The 27,593-nt window shown below is 46.4% G+C and overlaps 1 protein-coding gene across 5 annotated transcripts in view; it reads left to right on the top strand.

The window, feature by feature from the left end:
• TTC13 (tetratricopeptide repeat domain 13) overlaps positions 1 to 27,593 on the top strand; it is a 1,871,796-nt gene that overhangs the window by 986,055 nt on the left and 858,148 nt on the right. For all 5 annotated transcript variants that reach the window (XM_069606893.1, XM_069606895.1, XM_069606894.1 and 2 more), the window contains one exon: positions 8,390 to 8,564. In XM_069606893.1, coding sequence (XP_069462994.1) covers positions 8,390 to 8,564 — 175 coding nt within the window. The remainder of the gene's footprint in view (positions 1 to 8,389; positions 8,565 to 27,593) is intronic.

Here is a 27,593-nt window from a genome sequence, read left to right as displayed (position 1 = left end):
TCCCAGCAAGACGCCGGAAGTATAAAGTTCGTAAGAGTTCAAATGCCTGACTTTCACTCTTGTCCGATTCCTTGCAGGTTGCAGCTTGACCCTAATGAAGAGTTCCTTGTGGCAACTGGTAGTATTCTGGTAAGGATTTGTATTTTCCAACACAGTTCGATTAAAATAATGTCAATATGTAACCTGTTGCTTTCTCCCTTATTCAGGTGCTGAGAGAAAGTATGAAGTCTCGGGGAATAATACCTCCGGCGGTAAAATCAGGTAAGTCTATTGTGGTGAAGAGGGTTCCCCTTGTTAGTCCCTTTGTTTCACCTTGCTGTCCTTTTGTTTCCCCTCAGGGGCCAGGGTTTGGCGAAGATGCAGTGGAAGCTGCGCTGACCCGTGAAGAGGAATAGTACCCCCGGTGGTAAAATCTGGTAAGTCTATGGGGGGGGGTACTAATATTCCTCTGTGTATTCCCTTGGCTCACCTTGCTGTTCTTGTTTTCTCCTTAGGTGCCGGAGTGCGGCGGGAACATGCAGGAGGATGCCGTGGAATGTGAAGATGCTGCGAAGGCCGGTGAGTTAAGCGCGGCGCTGCAGCAGGCGAGGCGACGCGCATAAATAGCTTCTTTCTTCCAGCTCGAAGGCGCGATGGATCGGGAATTCAGGTAAGGATCAAAGGTATTGCTCTTGTTCTAACCTTTTCTCCTTCTTTCTCCCTTTTTCTAGGAGCTCCAAACTCGAGGCGGGCGTGGCAGAAGGCTGGATGCAGACTTGCAGGCACAGTGAGCGTTACGCTGCTGGATGCAGAATAACGCGAAGCGCGTGCTGCTCTTCGGACGTGGATTAAATAGCCTCCAAAGTAGTCCCAGGTAAGTATTCCTCCCCAGCCCCGCCAGAGTAAAAATATAGTCCCTAAGTAAAGTAGTCCCTTCCAAGCCTCTTTTGGCTTGGAGCTCTTGTAGCATGGTCTGCATCAGGTAAGTTTGCAGCATGGTCTGCATCAGGTAAGTTTTAAGCTATGAGCCTGGCGCCTATGGCGCCAGGACTGATTCTCCATATGAGCCTGGCGCCATAGGCGCCAGGACTGGACCCAAATAGCCCCTAGCGGGGGTTGTTGGGCTTGCTTGGGATAACTTCATGCCTGCTTCTGGGGTTGCTGGCCGTAGTCTGGGTCCCCGGGGGTAGGCATCATGATAGCGGCGTACTCTAGTACCACCCTGCCTCTACTGGGCTGCTGCCTCCCGGCATGCCCTTTGATCATGTGCCAGCGCTGTCCGCACACGGCCGCTTGTTCACCTGTCTTGTAGTATCAGCGCTGAGGTACTTTCCCTGCGCTCGCTTATCACTCTGTGTCCTATGCAATGGCCTGTGGGTGACATCACCAAGCTAATTATTGACAAACAGGGTATACAACCAGACAATTTCTGCACACATTTCATACAATAATCCCGCCCCTTTAATTCTTCATCTCAAAATCTGCAATCCCCACAGCTGTCTTCCCACCTCCCCTGGAGTGGAGTATACTTCGTCAATCAAATTTTTTGTAGTTGAGCTGCACCCGTTGCGTCGCTTGATGTGTGATACGCTTCATGCTCAGGAAACCTAACCAGTCCACTACCTTCCGCAATCTTAAGGTAGCTACCGCTAACTCATACGGGAAGCCGACATCTATTCACCGAGCTAAAGCGCTCAAGTAAATAGGAAAACCACATCTATTCACTGAACTACAACGTCGATTAATGGGAAAACCTCGCCCCTATACATGTGCCCACTGTCCAGACCCATCGGTGCGACAATCCTTCCGTAACATAGGGATCCACTGGCCCGCCCCCAAGACGCTTATCAATACAAAAAGATACTACCTCTGCTCTGTTTCCTACAACCATGCACGTGTCAACCACCGATTTGGTACCAAACGTTATTAGTGTTACACCACCCTCCACCCCAGCTACGCATCCTTTCCCACCCGCACAATAGATTGTTGCTAGTTGTGTGGACCAAACATACTTTTAGGCGCATGTCTGTCGGCGTCGCTCGGCTGCTAGCTCCCCTTCCACCTGGCTCGTCTTGCCTCTTCTGGACCACGTGTAGAGACTCGCCAACCGCGGGCGGGATGATTTTGAAGTCAGCTCCCGACGACCAATCTCCGGTTGCGTTGTACGGTAGTGTCGCAATTTCGCGAGGGTCTTGGTGCCACACATTGCTGTTCTGACGTCGCAAACAATCTTGCTGGGGTCTCAGGAGCGCATCTCAGCAGTGCCTCCAACTTGTTAGGGTAATTTCTAGGGTCAGCAGAGCCGTACCTAGGGCCTGCGGACTTCCAGCTCTCGGAAGGCCCTAACTTCTTCCAATGTCCCAAAGAAGTCACGGTCCACACAATGAGCAAGGGTTACTGCTGTTTTATTATATCAAACAAGCAGGGATAACATACATGGAACAAAATACAGTCCAAGCACATCTCATCGATTTTGGGCTCACAGGCCCCTTTTGTATCGTTGCGACGTCACATTTAGCATCGCTTACCAAACCCCATCCCCGAACCTAATGCCACTCTGGGTTGGCTCCCCGAGTGGTAGGTCTGGTATAGGGACATACAGGGTGCACGGTTATTGGTGGCCACTGTCAGGTGGTGTGCTTGGATCGTCCCTAAAAATTGTTACCTGAGAAATGTTACATTAGAACCTCTGATGATTGCCTGGAGATTCCGCCGCCATCCCCTATCCCCCAGTGTCCTCATTGGTCAAGCCGCGGGCCCCCAAGCCTGGGACCACTGTTTTTCCGAGCCTGCACGACACCTGCTCTCGTACAATGTGTATCGAAAAGGTGTGACCATGTGTAACAATGGGGTCTTTGCTAATGCATGAGAGTGGGCCAGTCCCAGCGCATGTTGTAGATGGATTGTTGCTATCATGTTGCAAGGCTCAGTCCCAGACGTGAGACCGCTGCATCTTCCCAGCTTCCAGGCCTTGGCATCAGGTCAGGTCGGCCAGATCACGTGTGAGGAGACCGCTGATGAGGCCGAATTACTTTGATTTGTATTTTAGCTTGGGGGTATTCTCTTCTGTGACTGGGCTCATCGTGGCACAATGAATGAGGAATGTCACTTGCAACATCGTGGCCTTGGCAGTGGCAGTCCCTGCCAGGGATATTCTGTTTGCTCAGCAACTTGCAGCTTCCGAGATGAGTTGTGTGTGCTGGATTGGTCTGAGGCCTACTTCAGCTCTGGTTATACTTTCAACATAATTGTTGATAGGTTAAAGGCATGTAATGGGTAGTCAGGCCCCTTGTGCTCCTGTTCATCCATGGGGTTAATGAGTGAGTAGCATCTTCAAGCCTATACACAAGCTCTTCTGGCGTCTTGCGTTTCTGCGGTGCGGAAGCAAACCTATATGGAAAATAACAAACATGCAGACAGTATGTGTGTCACTGTCATCTAGCTCATAGAACTGTACGCGTATGTTCTTTGTGTGGATTGGTCTGTGATTGTCCCGATTGTGCAGACTGCACGTGTGCTTCCTGTCTAACGCAGCTATGTCGTCATGAAGTCTCTAGCGGCCTGTAGCATAGCTTGCAGGAATGTCAATCGATTTGGTCCATATAATCGTCTCCAGCTCGGTCTTGGTTGTCGTTGATTGAGGTGGCTAGAGCTTGTGCCATTGCGGGGTTGTATGGTCGGATGGCTGGGTGCCAATCGTGATGTGTGTTTATGCTGGGAGCGGTGGGACCAGGTGCAATTTCGTATGGTCGATGATTATTTTGTCTGGGATGCTTCTTCCGGTTGGGGGTCCCATCGAGAGGGAAGGGACTCTGGGATTTTCCCTCTTCAGCTGGAATTATGTCTTTTTCTTTACGACTCTTCAGATTCCATCCCCTCAACCAACGTTAAGTCGAAACCAAGGACACGTAGATTTTCAATTGATTCTACTGACAATCTGTGACGGTATGTGTAAGTAAACAGTCAGTTCAATGCTTTGTTGATGCATGGTTATTTGTCATAGATGTGGGCCACAATGGAGGACTTGCATCACTGTTTTCCTATTAAGGATTATCCTATTTATTTTATCCTAGAGGCTTTCTAGTTTAAATGTTTGATTACTTCTTTGGTCGTTTCTTAGTTCTTGAAAGCTTTTCTTCTGTGTATATTTGTTTCTCTGGTCCATTGGGGATAAGAGTCTTTTTTTCTCTTCTCTTACCCCTTGCTCTCTTAAACCTTTATGCCGCCCTCTTCTATTTTGGGGCATTGCATTTTTGCTCTCTGCCGGACTTGCCTGGGTCTGTTGTCCCCGATGTTTCGTGTCCCTTCCACTTTCAGACTCCTTTTTGTTGGAGTTTGTCTCTTGATGATCGAGATCGAGGTTCTGATGTGACTTAGGACTGTAAAGGGTCTTCGAAATTAGACCTGTAGTTCGCCTTCTTTTCTCAGATAAAGTCAGAAAATGTGGGGAGCGTGGCGGACTTGGGTTCGCCTTCTCCGCCCCCCTCAAGTTGGACCTCAGGGCTTGGCTCGATTTTCCTACTCTGTTCACCTTTGCAGTCGGGAGTTCTGATTCACACTCTTCCACTGAGTGTCCATGAGGTCAATTGATTTGTCTAAACTCTATTATTGGGCGAGTGTTTTGTATGACCTGCTTTATTTTTTCTTGGTTTCCTCGAAGAGTTGTTTTTTGTATATCCTGAGTTGAGTTAACACTCCTTGTTGATGGTTGGTCGAAGATCGTAAGTTTCTTTTGGTGTGGTTCTATTTTTTCCTGACGTGAAATGCATGATTCGTCCATTTGGTTTATATTGATATTTTCGTTGTCCTTTGTACTTCTTGGTTTCCTTTTATTAACTATCCAGTAGTGTTTATGTACACTCTTGATGTACGTTCTCAAACGAGGCCATTCTATTTTGTGTGGATGATGCCAGGGTCTTTGTTAATCCTACCGTTCTCAAGAGAACACAACCGTTGGTTGTACTTTTTTGATACACTGGGGCCACTTTGAGCTTGACTTCCTCGTCCATTTCTTCTGAGTGAACAGCTGAACTTTCGACCTTTTGGCTTTTTTGAGCGTAGGGGGATCGGACAATTCTTTGGCTTACATCATACGTTAGATCAATTTGATCTGATGGTGTGGCTTTGTTTTGCAGGATCTTTCTCCACCTCTTTTTGTTTTTCAGCCATTGTTTGAGATCCCTTATCAACTTGAATTTTTTTGGGGCCAACTGCCTGCATTGATTTCTCCTTAGCCGTGATGAAGCCCTCCAAGTATTAGCTTAGTATGCATCATGGTAATTGGGGTCGTATGATCTTTCATGGTATCATTTATAGCTTCATATAGTTTTGAAAATGGGGCTAGGGCGATGGTGACTGTGGAAAAGAATGGAAGTTGGTCAGACTTTTTATCCAAGTCATTGGATCTCGACTCTGGGAATTCCTCTGATCTTCTCTCTCTCTGTGTTGGACTATTCAGTTAAGATTCGTTACTCCCAGAAAGGCGAGTAGCACAAGGGTGATAAATCGGCTCTATGGTATTCCGTCTACGTGTGGCTAGTTGTGAGGTGTATGTTGTTGATTGAGTGTGCCTTTCAATATCTTTATTTATCTCTTGTAGAGTGAGTCTGGCATTCCTTGACCTAGTCCGCTCCTTTGGTCCCGTTGGTGTGTCTTTCTGGTGGTGTGGCGCAGTCGGCTCTTTGTTTGGTGGTACCTGTCTTGGTGTTGGTATTCTCCCAGCGTTGGGCCTTTCTTTATCGAGTGCTTTTTCCATTTCCATGACAGCCTCTGCCTTCCCAGAACCATTGTTGGAAGGTTTCTTCCCCTCTGGCCTTGGAGGTGGACTCTGTTTTTATTTTTTTCCTTGGCCTTTGAGATTAGCCGATGTGGCGAGGTTTGAGCCTCAGTTTCCAAAACTACTTCTGCGCCCTCTATAAGCTCGGCATCTGAGATTTCATGAGTTGATTCTCTGAAGGAGTCGTCTGTTTCAGAAAATAATTTTTCAAACTTTCGGAGAGAAGCAAACTCTTGACTTTGATCCTTCTGTAGGTTCTTTTACTGGGTTTTGGGGATGCCAATCCGTTTACTGATGAATTTGAGTTAGCTACCTCTGTAGCTTCTGGGCCTTTTCTGATGATTTCTTTGTTCTTTGGGTAGTCACTTTTGTTTTTTTCCTTCCTTGATTTCCCAATTGTTTGGGCTTTTGTTTCAGTGTTTTTTTTGTTTCCTTGTGATGTAGTTCTTTTCCTCTGGTTTGGCCAAGATCGAATATCGATGGCTGCTGGCTCCTTCACAGGTGTCTTCCTGGGAGGTGTTGGATTTGTCCTTGTCCAAGTCTATACTTTCATTCACACCAAGGGCCTCCTCCTGGGTAACCTCGGTGTCGGTGTTGGGTTGATCTCATCAATATACGCCACACCCACCACAGGGTCCTCCGTTGGCTGTGCGAGTGTTTCCTCGTTGTGCATCCCGTTCGTGTTTGCTGCAACATCAATCTTTTCATTCCCCACTTTCTGAAACACTGGTGAGTTAATCACTTTCTGTGGGATCGCGTGGATTTGCACTGAAACCACTTTCTTGGTTTTTAGAGTATCTGACTGAGACTCTACAGAAACTCTCTCAGCTAGGCTTCCTGTGAGGGCTTTATCGGAAGTCCACAGATGCGTTATATTGCACGTCGGCTGTTGATTGGGTGGATGGATGCCGTCAATTTCACCTTTGCATGGTCTGTTGGTGTCCAAGGTAAGTCGGTGGAAGTTGCGAGCCCGTGGCCTCAAACACAAACCCTGTTAAAGGGCTACCCACCTGGGCTACCTTGGAGTTAAAGTTTTGGAACGGGGCTGCCGTATTTACATTGTGCATGTCTGAGGCATGTTTATCGAAGACTCCTAACAGGCTCATGTGGGCGACATTTGGGAGGTGAGCGGATTTAGCGGTTGCGGATTACCTTCTGCCTCCAGCTCCACCGCTTCTTCGCTTGATCTTCTGCAGCCCGTTGGTCGTTGTTCTTTTGTTTGTCTGCACTTCTTTCTTCATCCCGATGAGCCCGATAAGCCTGGTGGTCCTGAGCAGTAGTTTGCCGCTCAAGCTCATGCTCGAAATCCTGCTCAAGAGCAGCTGTGTGCGAACGGAACAGCGATGTATTAGTTTGCTCTCTTTCCTCATCTCGCCTTCTAGAACTCTGCAGCGAGCGTCCTTCCTCCATACTTTTTTAGTTGGCCACGGAGTAATTCAACAGCTTTTCAGCAGACTCCAATCCTACAGTCCTGCAGGACTGTAACTCTCCGTAACTCTGTGGCCGCTCCGCGGCAGAGATTGTCTTTTAAAGTGTGGGTCCACCCACTGTAGTAAAGCCGGAAGAAAGACTTTGGAGTCACAGGTAACACACAGCCCTTCCTACAGGACTGTATCTCTCTGTGACTTTTATTTCTAAGAAGCCTTATGAGAGGTAATTGCTTAATTGCAGCTTTAAATGTTACTGGGTTAATAACCAAGTAAACCTTCAGCCAATAGCTTTGTAACCAATAGGTTTGTCCTTGCATCAGTTCCTTTTGCTGAAGTCCTGATATAAACAAGCATTGGCAAAGACCAGAGTTTTTGCTTGTGTATAAGTATTAGATAGGAATTTGCCAGGCTCAGCTAGCATCGGCAAGGTATGCATACCCTTTTGTAGCTGTTTTCATCTTATGGCCAGTTGGTACAATTATGTCAGCGCCTGGCAAATGCCTAGCCCATGCCTACAAAAAAGTTGACTTTGCGAATGTTTATTCTTCTGACATGCTTCCTACTATATGAAATTCAGTACTAGCTCTTCTAATGATCCACTCTGGTAAATAATGTATTGGTTATTTATAACACGCTTAATACCAAGAGGTTTCTAAGCGCAGACCCGGGTATCGAACCTGTGTTTTTCAGCATCGTCTTGCTTCCAAGGCGAGAGCTTTGCCCCTGAGCTATCTTTCCGGCGCTACCAACCAAGCCCATACTCCCTCTGTTTGCCTACCTCCACCCTACAGGCCAGTGTTTAAATGTAACCGTTCAGCCACAGTTCGTTCATGTTGCTGAAAGACTACAAATCGGAAAGCACCAGTGTTGCCCTTCAATGGACAAGCTGTGATTTTGTAGCATTTCTCAATTTGGACCGTAAAGACTTCACCTTCATGCCGTGATTCAGGTAAGTGCTGATTGGCCATCCTGAAACTCTGTTACCTGGAGATGAACCAACACCTTGTAGGTGATTTCTATTTTCATAGCTGTGACCACTGTGCTACAAGTTAGCACTCGGCCTACAGTTAGCATTTCCTGGCCAGCTTGAGTCATCTTTTCAGCAGTGGTATTAATGTCCCCTTCTCTTAACAAACCCTTTACTGGTTACATATGTCAAATCTCAAATAACTGGCTTCTTGTGTTCATTGTGTCTTGGTTTTAGAGATGCCTGCAGCTGGAACCGTACAATGAAGTATGCCAGTATATGAAAGGACTTGGCCATGCATCAATGGGGCAGTTTTATGAAGGAATACGATCTCAGACTAAAGTTATGCTGAACGATCCCCTTCCTGGTCAAAAAGCAAGCCCAGAATTTCTCAAAGTGAAATACCTTCGAGGTAAGTTGCTGCATACTACGGGTGCTCATTTTTGTTTGCTCTTATTTTCAAACCGGCATAGTAGCAGTTCCCTTTTCAGTTTGGCTTCTCGTGACATGCCACTAGATGATAGAAGTATTGTAATAAACAAAAAAGAAAAGCAAGGTCTGGCATTCCAAGGGAAATATTTGATTCCTCTTCTTTGTGTGGCTCACCATGCCTCATGCAAAACAATCTGGTTGGATAGCTGAAGTGTATTATTTGATCCATGCATGATAACTAACAAACATCGAGAGAAATACTATGTCCTGTGACAAATCTGGACAATTCATCCCTTCTCCCTAGAGATGAGCCACTCCCTGTGAGACTAGATTGGTGAGCCCGCTCCGCGAGACCCTCCCTAGGGGTCTGGGCAAGTGGGACATCACTGGGAGTGACTCCCCACTTGGGCAGAAGGCCTCCCAGTCCAAGGAGGACCTCCCTGGACAGAATATATTGTCAGCCTACATGGGACTGGAAGAAACTGTGTTCTCTCAGATTTTAACTACACATACCAGCAATCCCCTTTCCACCCTGTTGGCCTCAGGTAATGCTGACTGTTATCTGTAATCCGCCATAAAGAAAGGATGACGCACCTTTTTTATTGTGATGACGTACGTACACAGAATGAGAACTGAATGGAGAGGAAAGCTGTGCAGGACTCCCACAGAGGGAGGAGAGTCTATAGTACGCAGAGGCAAGCTTTTGTGAACACATCCTCCGGCGGGGCAGAACTGTGTGTGGCTGCTGAGCCAGTGCTGGCATAGCGAGAGTGAGGCCTGTTAGCTGGAAGCTACGAAGTGGGTATGCTAATGGTCTGACCGTCGGACGACTGCTCGCTTTCCGTGCAGTGCGGCTTGACGGTGTGTAACACGTCTATTGGGCCTTTACTCTAGCCCCGAGCAGTGTCACACTGAGCTCGAGAGAAGTTATGACTGGAGCTGGGGCAGGAGCTGCGGTGTGCAGGATCCCGGCATGCGAGATGTATCGCAGTACCGCTGAGTTTAGAGCTGGTGAGCTGGGCTGTGAACAGGACCTGGCCGTGACTCCTAGTTATCTGGTTCAGTTGTGGTGTGCAATGTATAGAGGAAATTTCCCTCATGATCCAGCGCCGTGTTTAAGGTATCCTGCGTATGCAGACAGGCAGCGCGGTGTGGAATATTGTCGTTGTTGACTAGGCACCCTGTCTGCATGGGTTCTTTCAGGGGTGTATGTTTTTGGATTGCAGAAGACCCTGTGTGCACTTAATGTTGGGGGGTTTTGTTTATGCACATCCATGGTCATTTTGTTAGAGCAAGTCATGGCATTTTATTGAGTCATGGCATATTATTGATGTAACTTTGTGTGGAGTAATTCCTTTCCTAGTTCCCTAACTTGTACTGTCTGTGATTGTGTGCAGACTGTGCTTTAGCGCCCGGTATCCCTGAAATGCTGAGATTCCCACTAATAGAGCCGAGACTCTAAATCCTTAAAAAAAAGGGAACATCAAGAATACTGCTTCCCGCCTGCACACAGAATGTCAAGTACGAGTCGGGTTTCTGAAGTTTTAAAAAGAAGTTAGTGTAGAAGACAGCGCCTTCAAGAAGAAAAATTGGTTATTGCGAGAATATCCAAGGTCCTTCCATGGGTGATACCTAAATGCGTTTGGAGTTGTCTAAGATAGAGGTGGGCCCTCGAAAGGATCCTGAGGATTTGTCGGATGTGCCACCAACTAGAGGATTGATCAGAAATTATGGCATGTCCGAACATCTCCCCGTGATGCAGTCTCCTGTGCAGACCGCAGAGAATGTGGTCACTGAGGCTACCCAGCCTGGTGTGGAAATTAAGGGACCTGATTTAGATCAGCTGGACTCCAAGACCTGGCGTCTTATTAAGGGGAAATGTATTCCTCACCTTATCCAATGTAAGAATATGATAGACTTTAAACTATGGGTAGAATCTTTTGACAATATCATACCTCAGCCTCCGTCAGAATGGTTTGATATAGTTTGTCAGACAGAGGGTGCAGTCCATGGATATAGCCTGCCAGTGATTTGATTGCTCCACGCCACTTCTTAATATGCCGGTTATACCAGAACAATCTGGTTTGAGGATTAGCGCTGGCTCTGAAAACAATAAACAGATGACTGCCCGGGAGTATCCAGGGGTCTCTCTCTTCAGTATATTCATGCCCATTCTAAGGACGTTGGAGTCAGAATGGCTGACTTTCCGTTTGAAAAAGACATTTGCATCAAAAAGTCTAAAATTCCCGAGATCTGTGATCTCCACCTCAGAAGGTTGGTCAATGATTTTAGAAATATTGTCATTATAAATCTAGACAGACCTTAGAGATAAGAAACCAGATAAGCCCTGAGAAACAAAGTATTGTTCTGTTTGCAGAGTAGAGTGGGCCCAGGTTGTAACCGAGCTCAAGATTTGAGGTATTTGCAGAGGGTTCAAGTTAATGACTGGTGTTGTGGGGTTAACAAGGATTGTCTAATTATTGGTTGTGGGCATAATAATCTCCCTTGTTTTTTGAGTATCTACAAAATTTGAACTTTACATCTTCTGTGACAAACCTTAAGAATGCATTGGATTAAGTATGCTTAGTTTTAAACTATGTCCCCTTCCTTGTATTTTTTATTTAAGTTGGCATTTTTGTTCTTTGTGATATGTGTGCTCTTAAGATTGTTATTCATTATGACCTAGTTGTTTGTGTTTTCGTTTGTAGCGCTCTTATGCCTCCGGGCCAATGATGTTGCGCAATATAAATAAATACAATAAATTCAAGCAAGAGGCTCCGGTCAGGAAAGGAGCCTCGACGGGAAGCAAATGTAATTTCTGGTGGTGCGACCACTAAAGCTCAGTGGTGGGCCAGCTCCCAGGAACCGACACTGAGACCATAAGAACGCGCAGAGCCCCAGTCCCCGAGCTCCACATGGCGAGGGCTGGTATTGGCGAGATGAGCAAGAATAAGGATGCAAATTCTCCCAATGTGAGGAGACCAGCAAGGGTGATAAACTGTGGAGTCAGAGACTGCCAAAGCCATTCCCAGTAAGAAACGGGAAAACAGGAACAAGCACCAGACCCAGGTAATCTGGAATGAGAGAGATGCAAATATTGCACTAACTAAGATGATCCCCCCACCTCATGGAGAAACGCCATCATCATTACAATTTTCAAGAAGGGCAATAAAAGAAGTGCCAAGACATTATCGACCAATTCCCCTCCTAGATGTAATGGGCAAAACATTTGGATCCCTTCTCCTCCCTGACCTCACTACATGGCCTACAAAAAGTGTCCGATTAGACCCCCGACGAACTGGATTCATCAAGCAAGTCGGCACCAGTCTAAATCTCTTCATCCTAAACATACTCAAGTTAAATGCCATCAAAGCCAAGCCTAAATACTTCTTGACGTTCATTGACTTTGAACAAGCATTCGATAGAGCGGATAGAGGAATGCTTTGGAAGAAATTATGATTGGGGTTGTCTGAAAGATCTATTAGAAGCCATTATCACCATGTATTTGAATACTTCAATCCAAATAAGACTCACGAGGCACGGAAAAGTCACAGAGAAAGTAAACATATGGAGGATTAAAGCAAGGGTGCCCTCTTGCATCTATGCTATTCAATATACACCTAAGTGACCTACGAGACTAGCAAAACTTGGTTACAGCCATTCCACCAAGAATCTCAAACCAACAAATTCCTTGTATCTTGTACGCCGACTATCTGGTCATCATTGACCAGACACAGATAGGGCTACAGCGAGACTGAATAAATTCATGCAATACACCTTAGCAAACAACCTTAGAATAAACATGAAAAAAACTTACATCTTGGAATTAGCAACTCTGCAGGGAAAATCTTACAAGAAAAATACATTTTTCTATGGAAGCTAGGTGGACATACCCCGACACAAATTAAATCCATCACGTATCTGGGGATTCTTTTCAACTGCAGCGTCTGTGAAAGAGACTGGTATGAAGTACTTTGTATCAAGACCAAGCGATTGGCCTCACAAGGAAAAGCCATATTAAAACGATGGGGAACTACACAATGATACCAGTAATTATATTCTATAAATAGAAGGTTGTACCCATCTTAACATATGGAGGATAAACCATGCTAAACTTAACCTGGCAAATGTGGGCTCTCCTAGAAGGCCTCTTCTGGAGAGAAGTCTGGAGACTTCCCAAGGGACTTCAATCGGCTCCATTAGATATTAGATGGGATTACCATCCATCGAAATGCAAACCCTATTGGAGACTATATCTCTCTTCAGGAACAGCATAATGATGGATCTACCGCCACTTGAGATTATCAGATACGAACAATGGAAGAAAAGAATGGATACGTGAAAGATGGAGTCAAAGATGCTTGAACTGGCTCGATGTGATCTGAGCGACAACAGAAACATTAATATTAAACCCAGACTTGGTTTAAAAGAAACTAAAAGAATGACTGGATTCGTACCTAGGAGGTTAGAACATCATATGCATTGACCATAGAAAAACCCAAACAAAAAAAAAAATGTCGACAACGTGGCAGGATACCTTATTAGATTTCCCTCGAGACACTATTGAGACCTGTTTATAAGATTTCGTCTAATTAGCCTCCCAACTGGAGAAGTCTTATATGTATGGAAAATACACACAGATGGCAAACCATCTTGCAGATAGTGTCAAATTAAACACTCCTTAGACTCTATCCACACTGATGAATTCTGGACTTATATTTTAATGGCAGGTAATTTTGTGATGAATTTTAATCTGTATTACTTGTGGAAAGAAATTAGAAAGAAATTGAGAGTGTGGTCCTGCAGTTGATTTAGCTCTTTTACATTTTATTTTAGCTTGAATGAAAAACTGAATTTGTATAATTGTATGAAGAATTGTTGTTTCTTTTCTTTATGTAATGTGTTTCTGTGTAAAAGGTTTTATTTAACCAATAAACCCGATAAAAATAAAAAAAGAGAGGGGGAAGTGAGAACTGCCTAAAAGATATTTATAACTTTTAACGTACAAAATACACACAAGGATGGATACTGTGTAGAGCCATTATAACAGAGAGTTGGAAATTGGGAATAAGTCCATTCCAAGGCTGTTGTGAAAACATTTTCTTTTTAGTTTGGTTTTCAAAAGTGGTAGGGGGAGTTAGTCATTCTTTTTATTTGAATAAATCTATCAATACCATGACCCATTGTTGTCGTCCTCCTCCACCTGGTTTGCCACAGTCCATGACTGCATACAGGCAGGTGGAGTGATTCCTAGTAACATCCTGAATGCACCTGCACCACCTCCATGGCCCCTGACCTCACAAAACAATGGTCTCTTACATTTCTCCCTCCTTCTTCCCTATACCAAGGCAAAGGTATTTGCATTACCCATATCCGCTGGATACCTTAAGTCTGAAAGTACAGCTTGAGAATTTCACCAGTGTCGGTTGAGATCATGGGAGGATACTCTATAGGTCAAACTGAATAATTAAAACCATGTTACTTCATATTGAAATAACTTTCACAATAAAAATATTCTTTAAACCTATAACTTTTATATAAACAGTCATCTCAAAGGCAGTGTACACTCATTGACTATACCTAGCTCTATACAAAAGACGTATATTTCAATGTCATCCTTTTAGCTTTGGAAATGTATAAGGCAAACTCATAGGGCACACACTACCTTCACAACCTACTGGTGCTCTAGGCCCTTGCAAGCCCACCTGCTCTGTGGAGTCTGTAGGGGAGGCATGGTATCACAAGACACAATGGGTACAATTTGTAAAATATTTATTTAAAATGTTGCTCAGAGAAACTCCTATGTTGCCCTATAACTAATATGGGAGTGGTCTCAACCATCAAACGATAAACAAAATAGTCTTGGTGGAGTCCGTCAAATCAAAATGGCCTATGCTAACAAAACCTAATGCCTGCCCTGGTTCTTGTACAAAAAGGAGAAAGGTATGCAAAGGAAAAATCAGTGTTCAAAAGAATAAAGGTGATTGAACAGGCTCTCCTCCTCACGTTAAACCTCAGGGAGTAAGGCTATCCTTGTAGGCAGGATGACACACTCTGGCTTCGTCTCTGACACTCAAAGTAGTTCCAAACCATGGATTGAAGCCTGCCTGGCCTTCCACATTGCAGTCTCTTTCTTGACTTTCAAAATTGTATTCCAATGTAAAGTTCACAAAGGTCCCCCTCTGCCAGGCTCAGACATTACTGCACACAGATCACCTCGGTCCCCCTTTGCCGGGCTCTGACCTCTCACGTTACAGGTCAACACAAACCTGCCGGGGGCTCCCCTCCCCAAGCTTATTGTCCTTCGGGTATCCCTCAATCGGGCTCGGACCCGTTTCGGATGCCGAAGACTTTGTGTGTGGCTGTCTTTACAGACCACCGCAGGACCACTTCTACTCAAAGTTTACATTTACTCTGGCTTAATTAACTTATAGCTTCAAACAATGTACCTTTCACTGAGTATTTGAATGGGCGACTTCCTTTCGCTGGACCACTCAGTTACTTGGTATCACTGATCACACTGCTGCCTTTTACTTCAAAGTTCATTCACAGGTCTGCCTTTCTTCGTGTCTCATCCACATGCCTGCAGCCTTGTTGCTACTTAATTCACTTTAGCACACACTGGTGTCTCAGGTCGTTTGCCAACTCACCGGCTGTGTGCACTTCTTTCTTGTTTTGCTATTTCCATTTCACGAGTTAAGGTTAGTACCACAGGCTTGGCCTTGCCTCCCCAACTCTGCTGCTCACCCGGGAGGTCGTTGGCATCCTTGAAACACAATGTAATATTCACTTGTGGGATCTGGCCTTCTCAAAGTGTCTTTCACGGTCTGTCGGAGACAATGACCTCCAGTAGTGAACCCTTTTGGTTTTCGGCACCCTGCACCGTTGCTCTGCTCCAGTAGGTGTGCCTTCGTCCTGGAAGTTCTGCTCGTACTCGTTTTCTGCATTGCTCAGTGTGTCTTTAGGTATTGCCTTTTATTCATGTGAGGAGAGCGAACTGGTATCCGGTGTATGCACTTGGTGTAAAGTGCCTGCCTTTGCCTGACCCGGTTAACGGGGCATGTGCAGTACAATGCGAGAGAGTTTCTCAGATTACTCTGTCACCCTCTTCCTTGGACCAGTGTTTGTGTAAAAAGGTGGGGGAGTTGGGACTTCGGAAAATCCTACAAAATAGGATGGGTAGGGTAGATGAACAAAACAGTGGGGAATATCGCATCTCACCCCCACCCCCGAAGACTCTTCACCTTGGTGATCCTCCCACACTGATCCACCTCCAGGAACTGGATCCAAAAACAATGGCCGTGTCCTGGCCACCTGGATGACAAGTCCCCGAGTGCTAGCGGGTGAGACACCCTTTGGTTTCTCACAACTCCTATCTGGAGGTGGTAAACAGGATTTCTTGGAGGCTCTCCTTCGCTGCCACTCCTCATATTTTTGTGTAACGGGACAGCATACCGATCAAACCACTCAACACACACACACATTCACTCTATAGGAAGACTGAGTCTTTATTCATTTTGCTCAAGCACAACTGCCCTTCACTGATTTTTCATTTTGATGCCAGCATTTGGTGCGAACAACGTTCATGACCCATATCTCGTTAGATGGACAATGCTCCAATTGCGAGTGCTGACTTGACTCCTGCGGACTCCTTTGAGGACACATGCACTTACCTTAGCTGCAAGAGTCTACAGACTGCTCTGCATGTAGCTGGGAGGTACTAACTACACAGTGGCTGTGACACTACCACAATGCTTGATTTCAAAATATCTGATTATCTCTTTAAGCCTCCTGCCACTGCTGACTCAAGGATGATTCATTTGGATTACCAAAAGGGAAGTAATGATCGGGGACACCAGATCAGCATTAGGAGAAACAGGAAAACACCTGTACGAGAGTCAGGCAATAACCAATTATGCTCTGGGTCGAGAGGAAAGGTATAGCATGAGCTATTATGGACATTGATGAATAACATTATTCAAGGGCATTATAAAAAAACCTGAGGACTTTGCTGGAGGTATGGGGGCAGGCGAGAGAAGCATCCATTGGAGTTAGAAGCCACTGGGCAAGGTAGTCTGGTTTAGGTGGTTCTGATTATGCCTTTTCTCCACCTTTTGACTGTGGCTGTGGAGAACTGTAGTCTTTCTTAAGACAAGAAGAAAGGGGAGTTTGCGGAGAGCTACAGCTCAAACACTGTCAGTGACAGATGAGAATTGGAACAGATCAGACATTTGGCAAAATGAGCCAGGAGTGCAACCTATGACTACTGACTAACAGTATCACAGCCTTATACAAACCATATGCAAGGGAAATAAATACTGTCTGGTAGGTGCGTGTTAGAGTATTTCTTACTGGCCCATAAGGGGATCTGTGGCTAGATAATGAGAATGTCTGTACCTGAAAAGAACCCGAAGCAAGGGGAACAAATACTTGCTGATAAGAGATTGGTAAAGAAGCAAGCAGGGTGCTATATCCCTCGGATAGACTGCCAAGAAGCGGCTGGGTGCTATAACCCAGAGAATATAAGCTGGAAGCAAGGCATGTACAAGGTGCTATAACTCGGAGATTGTATCATAAATTAGGGAATTATGATATGATTAGTATTCTATTAGTTAGACCCTTGGCACTTTGAGATAATCCATCCTGATTCTGTTTTGCTTAGATTGTTACCAGAGAGGGGTATCCTTTTCAAGATCCATTTATCTTCTAGAATATTTATCCAAACCCATGCTGACAGATAATGATCCTTGTTTTAAACTTCACATCTGACTCACTTGTTTTCTGTTCATACATCACGTGTCTGAAAATGTGTGGGCTCCCGTGCTTTAGAGCTAGATCTTAATTTTTCACAAATGATCAGACTTAATGTCATTTTCCTTGTAAGATGAGTGCTGAGTTTCCTGCAGCTGCCCGACATGCAGATCTATTGTAATGTATTGTTTCTCTTCTGTTTGACGTGAAACCGCTAAGAGGGCCCGCCAGTGCTCTGAGATGTAAGTGACAGCGAACTAAGATTGCAAGGGACGCGGCACAGGTTTTGCACAGCAAAGGCAGCTGTAGACTGAGGAAGAGGTTGGACCATGGGTGAGAGTCTGAAGGGGATAACAATATTCTAAGACTAATAACCGGGGGATAGCAATTCACCATACTGCTAGGGGTAGCGGAAGTGATGTGTCGCACATGATTACATCGCAGGAAGTGATAACATAACTGAGGGGGATAAAGCAGGCATTGTCCTAAGAAAGGGAAAGCAAAAGATGGTACTAAAGCAGATAAATATTTGTATTAGTTGACAACCATATATTAACTAGGGGACTGTTTTGATAAGCTATGGATGTAGTCATAATATGCCATGGGCACATCAAGCAGGACCATCTGCCATTGTGAACTGCCTTTATATTCATCAGCAGCCTTGCATTGTAGTAATTACCTGCCTTCTTATGCCAGTTAGTCTCAGACACCATACTTGGCATATGCTTAATGCTGCTTCACATGCTGACTCACTACCACAACATGCTAAGTTATGCCTCATATACCCATGTAGTTGCATTTTCTCCCATGTTAAACCTTGCATGCCATGTATTGTCAGCATACGCAAAGACTGTAACCTCAGATGCCAAAGTGCTGGTATCAAATGACATGTTCAGGCTCAATAACCCAAGTGCTACCATATGCCAGGTAAACTCTAGCATGTGTGTGTATGTTTGTATGTATACAATGTATAAAGCGCAAACTAAGGCCTGAAGGCATCTAGGGGCTAAGTAGTTGCAAGGTATGGTACATCTTCACATGCCCAGGTACTTTCACCATATGTGACGTGCTTGCCCAGGAAGGACCTTATGACCATTGGTCCACTATATGGCACATTTAAGCCAAATGCATATGGGTTGGGTTTGAGATAACTGGTTTTGGGTGTGGCCGTGTTGCATTTTAGTGGTACATGATTTAGCTTGTTTGTATAATTAATATCAAACAGAATCACTTCTAAGAGATCTGGATTTTGGGGCAAAGCGATTCCGTAGGGTCACACCATCCCATCAAGTGTCTTGGTTTTGCAGTCTCCAGATTAGCCAGCAGGCCATGTTTCCCACCATCCCATTTTTAGTTTTATATCAAACTAGAATGAGTTATTCAGATTTGTAGTGTGTGGAGGACAAAACCAGTTATCTGTATTTAGTTAAGCTAATTTACAAAGCACCAAGCACAGCAACTGGACAACTGAAAATATATCCTTCTAGAAATGTGTTGGGTAAAAGGACCATCATTAATTCTCTTTTTTTGTATAGTGCGTTAAATATCAGAATGATCAACAACACCGAGTCAGAGTTCCTGGGATTCAAACTTGAGACAGGTTGGAGAATGAACAGTTACTGGCAGCAAACACTCAACCCACAGAGCAATATTGCTATTTGTCTGCACACTATAAAAAGTCAGTGATTTCTAAAATGTATAAAGGTGCCAAGTGAGAAGTAAATGTCACAAAATCAATGTGAAAAGTGACACACAAACACAGAAATAGGCTAGTACAAATCCATACATCATAATAGTTCTGAAGATACCATGCTCAATGTAATCGTGGGTTTGGATCAGATATCCTATGCCCATAGATGCGCCTCACACTCGCGTCATGCATGGGTCCCCTGTAAAGGTGGCTCCAGCATTTGTAATTTTGAAAAGAAGGAACATATGCAGTTAAACTGTAAAAACATAGTGATGTATGGCAGCCCAGCAGTTTAGTGAAGGAGAATTATTTGGGCTGTGTGAAGGCATCACAAAGTAAGACACAGACAAGCTTTCTTACTGAAAAGGACTTTTATTTCAAATGTATAAATGTGGACAACAGACCACTACCATACACCGAAACAACACGGACTCGCTAGCATACCGGGACCAGCTAATGAATCTATGCACCGGACGCACTACCTTATCTCCCAGCAACAACGGTCTGTTTTACCAAACAGGGACTCTGTCACAATATAATGCAAAGCCCTGAGAAAGACCCAGAAGGGTAGAAACACATATTGGCTAACTTCTAAGAATAAATATAGCCTCAAATGTGGCTCTTTGAGACTGATTTTATTATGACAATCACTTATTGAACAAACCCAGCACTCAGGTGACAGGGTTCCTTTTCACATTCTACACATTTTAGTGTGTGTGTGTGTGTGTGTGTGTGTGTGTGTGTGTGTGTGTGTGTGTGTGTGTGTGTGTGTGTGTGTGTAAGAGATGGGTACTGTGTTATATGAGGGTATTCCTCTTATTTGTTTACTTTCTGAGTTCATGTATATTTGAGAAGTTGGGAATCATTACAAGTGTTCTGAGGGAGTTCTACTTGACCCGTATAGAGCGAGATCCTTCAGGTTGGTCTCTTTCTATAACAAGGGTGTTTCCATTTGTTATCCTGAGTGGAGGGAACCGGAGTCTGATAACATGACCCTATAAAAGCTTCAGGGGTGAGAGGTTCATCATGAAACGGAAAGGGGGAATAGTGTGTCTAACCTGCAGATGTCCTCTCCCCACTCCCCCATGTCCCCCCACTGTGGTGATCCTCCCTCGCATATCCACCCCCAGGGTCTGGATCTGGAAGCAATGGTCCTTCCCTGGTCACCTGAGAGGTGGAAGAGGGGGAGAAAGAAGTGAGAAGGACCTCCGGTTTCTCAAAGCTGAAATAAATCCACTTTTGACACTTCAAGTGAAATGGCCAGTTGCCACTGACACTGCCTCTGGGATCAGGGTCGCAGAGGCAGTGTCAACGGTTCCAGGAGAACTTTTAAGGGTAACAGTTGCAGCGTGGCGTGCCAAGCAGTAGCATGGCCGTCTGAGAGCTCCCGACCAAACTGGGAGAAACAGCCTGCTAAATTATGCAAAAGGTCAAGACTTTCCTGAAGGCACACCCCAGGCGTGTGAGAAACCCTTCCGAGCCCGGAGCCTGAATTTCAGCGGGAGCCTCGCATCAGGTGGACTCGATCCGGATGCCTGTGCCATTGCTGTGCTCAGCCTGACACGCCGGGGACATTAGTGGACACAGGTGCCGCCGCTCAGTGGTTCTCGCAGGGCTTGCGGCAGAGTGAGCAGAGCGGCTTGGTGCTCCTGCTGCTGCGACTCACACAGACTGCAGCAGCCTGCTTGGGCTGCCATGGGTGGTGCCTGCTCAATACTAGGTTGGAAGCCCAGGGGAGGAGCCCCCTGCATGCGCGGCCCAGGCTCCCATACTGCAAGGAAGCATCCTTGAGACGGGTCGCTTGGAGTTCTGCAACCAACTTGAAGTCCCCACATGCTGCGCAAAATCCACGAGCCGACTTGGCTCTGCCTCATCCTACTGGCAAGTGAGTGGCATGTGTGCCTGTGCCTCCTGTACTGTTGGTAGGTCTGTCTGGGACGGTTATGTTCTGTTGCTGCTCCAGAGTGTGCCTGGGCTGGGAGGCCTGACATGGGTGTCCCTATGATGCTGCCATTGGAACTATAAGGCCGGGAGAGCCCCGTCCCGGCTGTGGTCCCTGGATGCTTGACACAGTGGAGGATCTGCCTCTGGTGTGACTTCCGGCCACATGATTGTGCTTGGCCAGTGCGGGGAGCCATTAGGATAGGTTAACAGCTCCTGCAACCCCCTGCTACACCTTGAGGCCCTTTCATCTGTGGCGGCAGAAGAGAGGTACCCACTTGGCACACGTATGGGCTGTAGAGCCACCCTGACACGCCGAAGGAGATCCCTGCAGGCCTGAGCCAACTGCGCTGCCATCTCAGCTGGGGCCTACTGTGTTGGGACCTTCCCTGGGCGGTGAGATCGCTTGAAGATCGGCCCCAGAGACAAGCTTGGCCTAGGAGGGTCCTTTGGGGGAACCCTTGTTCCCGTTACGGGCCCGACTGTTGGCCTGGGACCCCACGCCATCACCCCGCTGCACTCAGCTGGTGCTCACTTGGCAGGAGTCGGGAGCTACACCCTTGGGACCTTCAGACTTCTTCAGCGATGCCATACACCTGCATATTGCAACACTACAGCCTCTTGCGACCTACAGCTCAGTAACACTTTGGGCACCATAGCGAAATCAGGGATAGCCCCAAAATCTCAGACATCGCATCATTGCTGCAGATTCAGAACTGGGGCTGGAAAGAAAGCACAATGGTGGCCGAGGTGCACGGAGGGTAGGCAGGTACGACTCCTAACCTGCAACTGGCCATGAAAGAAGACCTTCTACAATGGGTCACCGAAATACGGAAGGCCATTCAGGGACGCCTGGCGGAGATGGCAGGGAATGTCTCGGCTATCGACAGCGTCTGACGGCGACTGAACGGAGGGTGGAAGAAGTTGAAACAACCCTATGTGAGCAATCTTATGAAACCAGCGAATGGGCTCAACGTATGGAAGCACTGGAAGATAGTGGCCTTTTTGGGGGACACGTATGAGGACTCTGTGAATTGCTTTCAGTGAAACAATACTCGCATCGGGGGGTGGGGGGTCACCTCTGAGATACCGCAGCGTGACCTGGAAGCATGCGCCATGGACCTGTTTCGCCAGATCCCTGACGCCCCAGTGCACAAGCCAATCGAGCTGGACAGAGCACACCAGGTCTGGCTGCTGGCTCCAGAGCAATGCAACCTGGCCCCTGATGTTCTCACAAGAGTTCATTTTTACAAAGTGAAGAAGATCTTGGCCCGAGCCAGGCAACCTGAGGAGATTTGTTTTAGTCTAACCACCCTGGCCATCTACCAAGATCTGGCGGGCATCACCTTATTCAAGCGCAAAACACTCGGACCACTAACGGAATGGCTATGCGAGAAAGATGAGCGATACAGGTGGGGATTCCCACTGGCCCTCCACTTCACCGATCAAAATCGCTCTAGGTCGGTGTCACCGATGAAGGAAGCTGAACATCTGGTCTCCCCGGACATAACTGATTCTCCTGCAGATGTAGAGCTGAACCCATCATTCAGACCTAGGCCAGAGTGGGGCCATGGAGTATGGTGGGGAAAAACCAGAGGAAGAAAAAGCACTCGAGGGTCCCCGGATGATGCACTATGGACTGCTGCTGGGCGGCTGGACTGCTGCTGGTTGCCCGGTCTGCCACAGTGCATGTTTAGGGTGACTTTGCCACCTCCCTCAGAAGTGGGGTCAATCACGCTGGTTAGCTGAGGCAGTCTTGGTTAATGTTTAATGCTACGACAGGCGACTCCCTGTTACAGGTTCCCCCACTTGATATCGGCCGGAATTGGTTATTGGAAATGTTTGTTGGGGAAAGTTGGGTTTGGTCGGGGTGGAGGGTGGTTTCATGGTTTGGAAATAACATTGGGATGGTGGGCAGATAGCACAGGGTGGAATTTTCTGGGACACTGGCGGAATGGACGGTGGGGGACACGAGGCTCGCTCATAGAACCTAATTGCTAACACAGCTTTAAATACACAGGATAGTACGATGTCCATGCTTACTTGTAACATACAGGGCCTTAACCTGCCCATCAAGAACAAATCAGTAATGGCAAAATTGGCTGAACTTTACCCTTCAGTAGTCTTCCTACAGGAGACTCACCTACTGAAAGCAGATGAGGGGAGACTTTCACATGTCCACTTCTCACAGGTGTACTTAGTGACTAGCAAAGCGAAGAGGGGTAGCTATACTATTTAACAAAACCACTCCCTTTATTTGTACTGGCACCCTACTAAACAGTACCTTCACGTTTATCACTGTACATTCCCCCATTGATAGACCGGATCTGTTCTTGGAGGGTCTTTTGAGCAAATTACTTGTTTTCGCCGAAGGTGCTGTGGTCATAGGGTGGGATCTCAATCTGGCTCCAGACCCTGACATTGACAAAACCTTTTCATCCTCCAGGGTGGACTTTAGAAATTCATTGGCCATCCTGCGTGAGCTGCGGTTAGTAGACATTTGGAGGCTAAGGAATTCATCAGCCAGAGACTACACTCACTAAAACGTCCACCTGGGCTATTCTCGTGTATCAATATGTTTCTGGTCTCGACCGCCTTGGCTCCTTGTATCCCGGAGAGCACTATCCATGTGGTCTCTGTAACGAACCACGCGCCATTTTCGCTCTCCTTATCAATAACTGGACTAGCCCCTCTGGCTCGTAAACCTTTAAAGTTATATGGCCCAATTCCTAGGGACCCGGTAGTCTGTCGAGAGATGGGCACAACTATCACCTCCCTTTTTTTTTCTTCACAACCTCACTGACGACGTGTCCTTAGCCATAGTAAGGGATGCCATGAAGGCCACAGTCAGGGAGGAGGTCATAAGCCTTACCTCCTCTTACACCGAGGGTAATTCCTGTGTACGACAAGTACTGAAGGGTGAGGTTCAGCAGCAAGAGGCTGCGCATAAGCGCCCAGCTCTCTCAGGGATGAACATCGCCTAAATGTTGCCAGGTCTAAACTTAAAGACCACCTAGTGGAACATACTTCCCAGTCCCTCCTTAACGTTAAACGTTTTTACTACACCATGGGGAACAAGGCCAACAAGATGTTGGTACGCAAGCTGGCCAAGCACAGGGCCCGCAACAATGTGCAAGCTCTGTTGGATGACGGAGGAGGACGAACTACATTGGGTACACACTTATGACGCGAGAGCAGCATCGGCCTCCCCACCGAGCACAGACACCTTGCAGTCCTATCTGGAGCCGGTCAACTTCCACACCCTGGCTCCCACTTTGGTCACACAATTGGAACAGCCTATATCAGTCTTGGAAGTCACGGCGGCCATTAAATCCCTGAAAAATACAGCACTTGGGCAAGATGGGTTTATCATTGTTTTTTTACAAGGCCTACTGTGCGATTCTCTCCCTCCCCATCTGACCCAACTCTTTAATTCTTTCCCAATAGCTGGTACACTCATGCCCACGATGCTTGAAACTTCCACCATCTTGCTCCTGAAATCACACAACTCTTATCGTCCCATTTCTTTAATCAATCTGGATACCAAATTGTATTACAAGATCCTTGCTACAAGGCTGATGCCGGTCTGGTCTGGCCTGATCCATGCGGACCAGACCGGCTTTATCTCCTGCCGATCCACTCAGGACAATATCCAGAAGCGCTCAACCTGGTTGAGATCGCAGCCAGAACAAAAACTAAAGCCGGCCTTCTGGCCATCGATGCCCATAAAATTTCGCCAATTGATGTTAGCTATTTACTCTGCACGATGATCTGGATCTTAGTGAACGGCAGAGCCACCCCTCAAAGGTCTGCAGAGGCACGTGGCAAGGGTGACCCTATCGCCACGTATGTTTGCCCTCTTGTTGGAGCCTGTAGCGGCTCAGATGCATACCCGCCCAGACAGTCATGGCATTTATCAGGTTGGCGAGCCCAAAATATCCTTATATGCAGACAATGTGCTGCTCTATTTAACAGAGGTGCAGAAGTTGATTATAGCTCTCATGGTTGAACTGCAGGGCTTTGGGCAGGACTCTGGGTTTGCAGTTAACTACGCAAAATCCTTTGGCCTGGCGATCGCGTTAGCACCCAGGGACACTGACACGCTGGCAGGCATTTGCCCAATCAAATGGAGGCAAGACCATATTGAATAATTGGAGTTTATATCCCCAGCTCTATCAAAGCAGTATACTCTGCCAATTTTCCCTCTTTATTCGCTGGGGTGGAATCATACTTGGGCGCGTCACAGCTGTTAAGATGTCTATCATTCCCAGGCTTTTGTACCCTTTTCTGACTTTCCCCACCGCTGTTCCACTCCCAAAGCTAAATGGGCTACAGGGGAAGATGCTGGCTTACATATGGCAACATTATAGGCCGAGGGTGGCTAAAAAAGTTTTGATGCGTAGGAAATATCTGGGATGCTTGGAGGTCCCTGACATCTATCCCTATTATTTAGCTTCACATCTCGCACATTTTCACATGGGTTCAGTCCGTGGAAATTCCAAGGTGGGTGCAACTGGAACAGGCAGCCACCCTGATCCCACTGAAACAGCTGCCGTTTGTCAAAGTGAGCGGCAGCCCAATCAAACCCACACTCCTGTCTTCGACACTCCACAAACTTAGATGCTGGAACATAGCAACTAAACGATGGAACACTCGCACAGGGTTGGTCTACTGTCACCCGTGGTCAACAATCCTGAATTTTCGCCAGGCAAACATGCAGCAGCATTTGCAGCCTGGGCAGCTGGCGGCCTGAGGGAACTTCGACAGCTTCATGACAACGGGTCTCCATGTACTTTTGAGGAGTGCAAACAGGCGTTTGCGCTGCAGGAGGGGGAAAGGTTTTGGGACCTTCAACTGCAACACTGGGGGTCCCACCCGATGGTTCGACAGAGGGGCACCAGATCTCTGAACGCTTTAGAACTTGCATGCTTAGCAGGCAGATCCAAGGGCAGTCTCCAGACTTTACAATTTGCTAGACTGGATTGGCGCACAAGAACGCTTGCCTTATATGGTGGGATGGGAGAGAGAGACCTGGGAGGGAGATTGGAGAGGACTCATGGTATCACATCTGGGAACGGAACCACAGAGCTTCCAGGTGTACCACGGACAAAGAGTGCCAACTGTAACTTTGTTACCAATGGTATTACTCTCTGGATACATCCTATCGCATCATTCCCTCGTACTCTTGAGAGCTGCTGGACGGGCTGCCAGGGAAGCATATCCTACTTCCACATGTGGTGGCAATGCCCTAAAGCCCATCCTACTGTAAGGAGGTTCTTTCACACATCAGGACCCTGTTGGCTATTGACTTACCTCTGAACCTGCTGATTGTCTTATTGGGGGACTGCAGGGATGGGCTTTACTCTTTGATGGGTCACAGAGCAAGGTTGCTTACTTATCACCTATTTGCTGCCAAAAAAGCCTTGTCCCAGAACTGGAAAAATGTAGACGGGCCGGTGCTGGGCATCTGGTGGGGGAAGTTATGGGAGATGCTGGCATCAGAGAAGATTTCGGCCATGGCGGCAGGGAGATATTCTTTCTACGTGACTACCTGGCTTCCCTTTATAGAATACATGCAAGCAGCCTATCATTGCGCGTATAGTCCCACGTTATATAAATATCTAGTGCTGCTCTAGGCTAGGGCAAGACTGGTGTACAATAATCCTGTGAGTGTATGCTTATTTATCATGTTTTGCCTATGACTCATGATATCCGTTCTTGCTTATGTGTTTTACGGTGCTGTCTCCAAACGTACAAATAAAGATGTTTGTTTTTAAAAAGGGTAACAGCTGCTACCCCTAATTGACATCCCTGAATAGGAAGGAGGCAAAAGTATTCAATACCACCCCTTCCTCCTTTCTAGATGTACCCTGTGTCCTGAATTTGTAAAAGCTGTCTCATATTATGGCATTACCCTTGAAACAATTTTTAGGGGAATGGTTTTTAGTTACAAGGTTTACCTGACTTAGAAAGCATTTTCGATGCACTGCACCACCTTTTCTGTGGTGCCATTTGTTGTGATTTATTATTGGTTCTCCCTTATTTCCCTAGGACATGGTTACTCGTTATGTGGCCATGATCCCATGGCAACATATTCAATTGTGAACAATCCTGGGAGTCCAAAACATCTGGAGGGCTGTATAATGACTAACCAGTGCCTAGGGGAATATGTTATGACGTTCAATGGCCACCTCCTTCCCCACCCCTTATTTGATGATTTTGCACTGGGGTTTCTCTAATTTGCTGATTTGACACTTATCCTTTTTTTGGAGGGATTCTCATTTACTTGAATTATGTGACAATTCCATTGGTAATGAACCCTAACTCAAGAATGATAAAGCAATATATGTTCTTTTGGTTAGAACTCACATTGTCGTGTATGTCAATTATTTCTGGACTTTTCTTAGTGGCACCATCTACCATTTCCTGTCTCGCTTTTTCTTTTTACTTTGAGTACTGGACACTTCTCTAGGCTTTCTATTTCCTATCTGATTATCTAGACTAAGCCTCTCATTGTGTTGGCTAACCCCTGTATTCACTTTCACTGGCAGAGAGGTTATGGTGATGTGTCCAGCTTGTCATATTTACCAGCTTACTTTCTGTCCTTTGTCATGTGGTTATTCCCAA

Source organism: Ambystoma mexicanum, chromosome 4p, assembly GCF_040938575.1.
Source record: "Ambystoma mexicanum isolate Mex_15411 chromosome 4p, UKY_AmexF1_1, whole genome shotgun sequence".
In the NCBI taxonomy this organism is placed as follows: domain Eukaryota; kingdom Metazoa; phylum Chordata; class Amphibia; order Caudata; family Ambystomatidae; genus Ambystoma; species Ambystoma mexicanum.
Note: the sequence above shows the minus strand (reverse complement) of the source record. Positions and strands in the feature narration are given on the sequence as shown.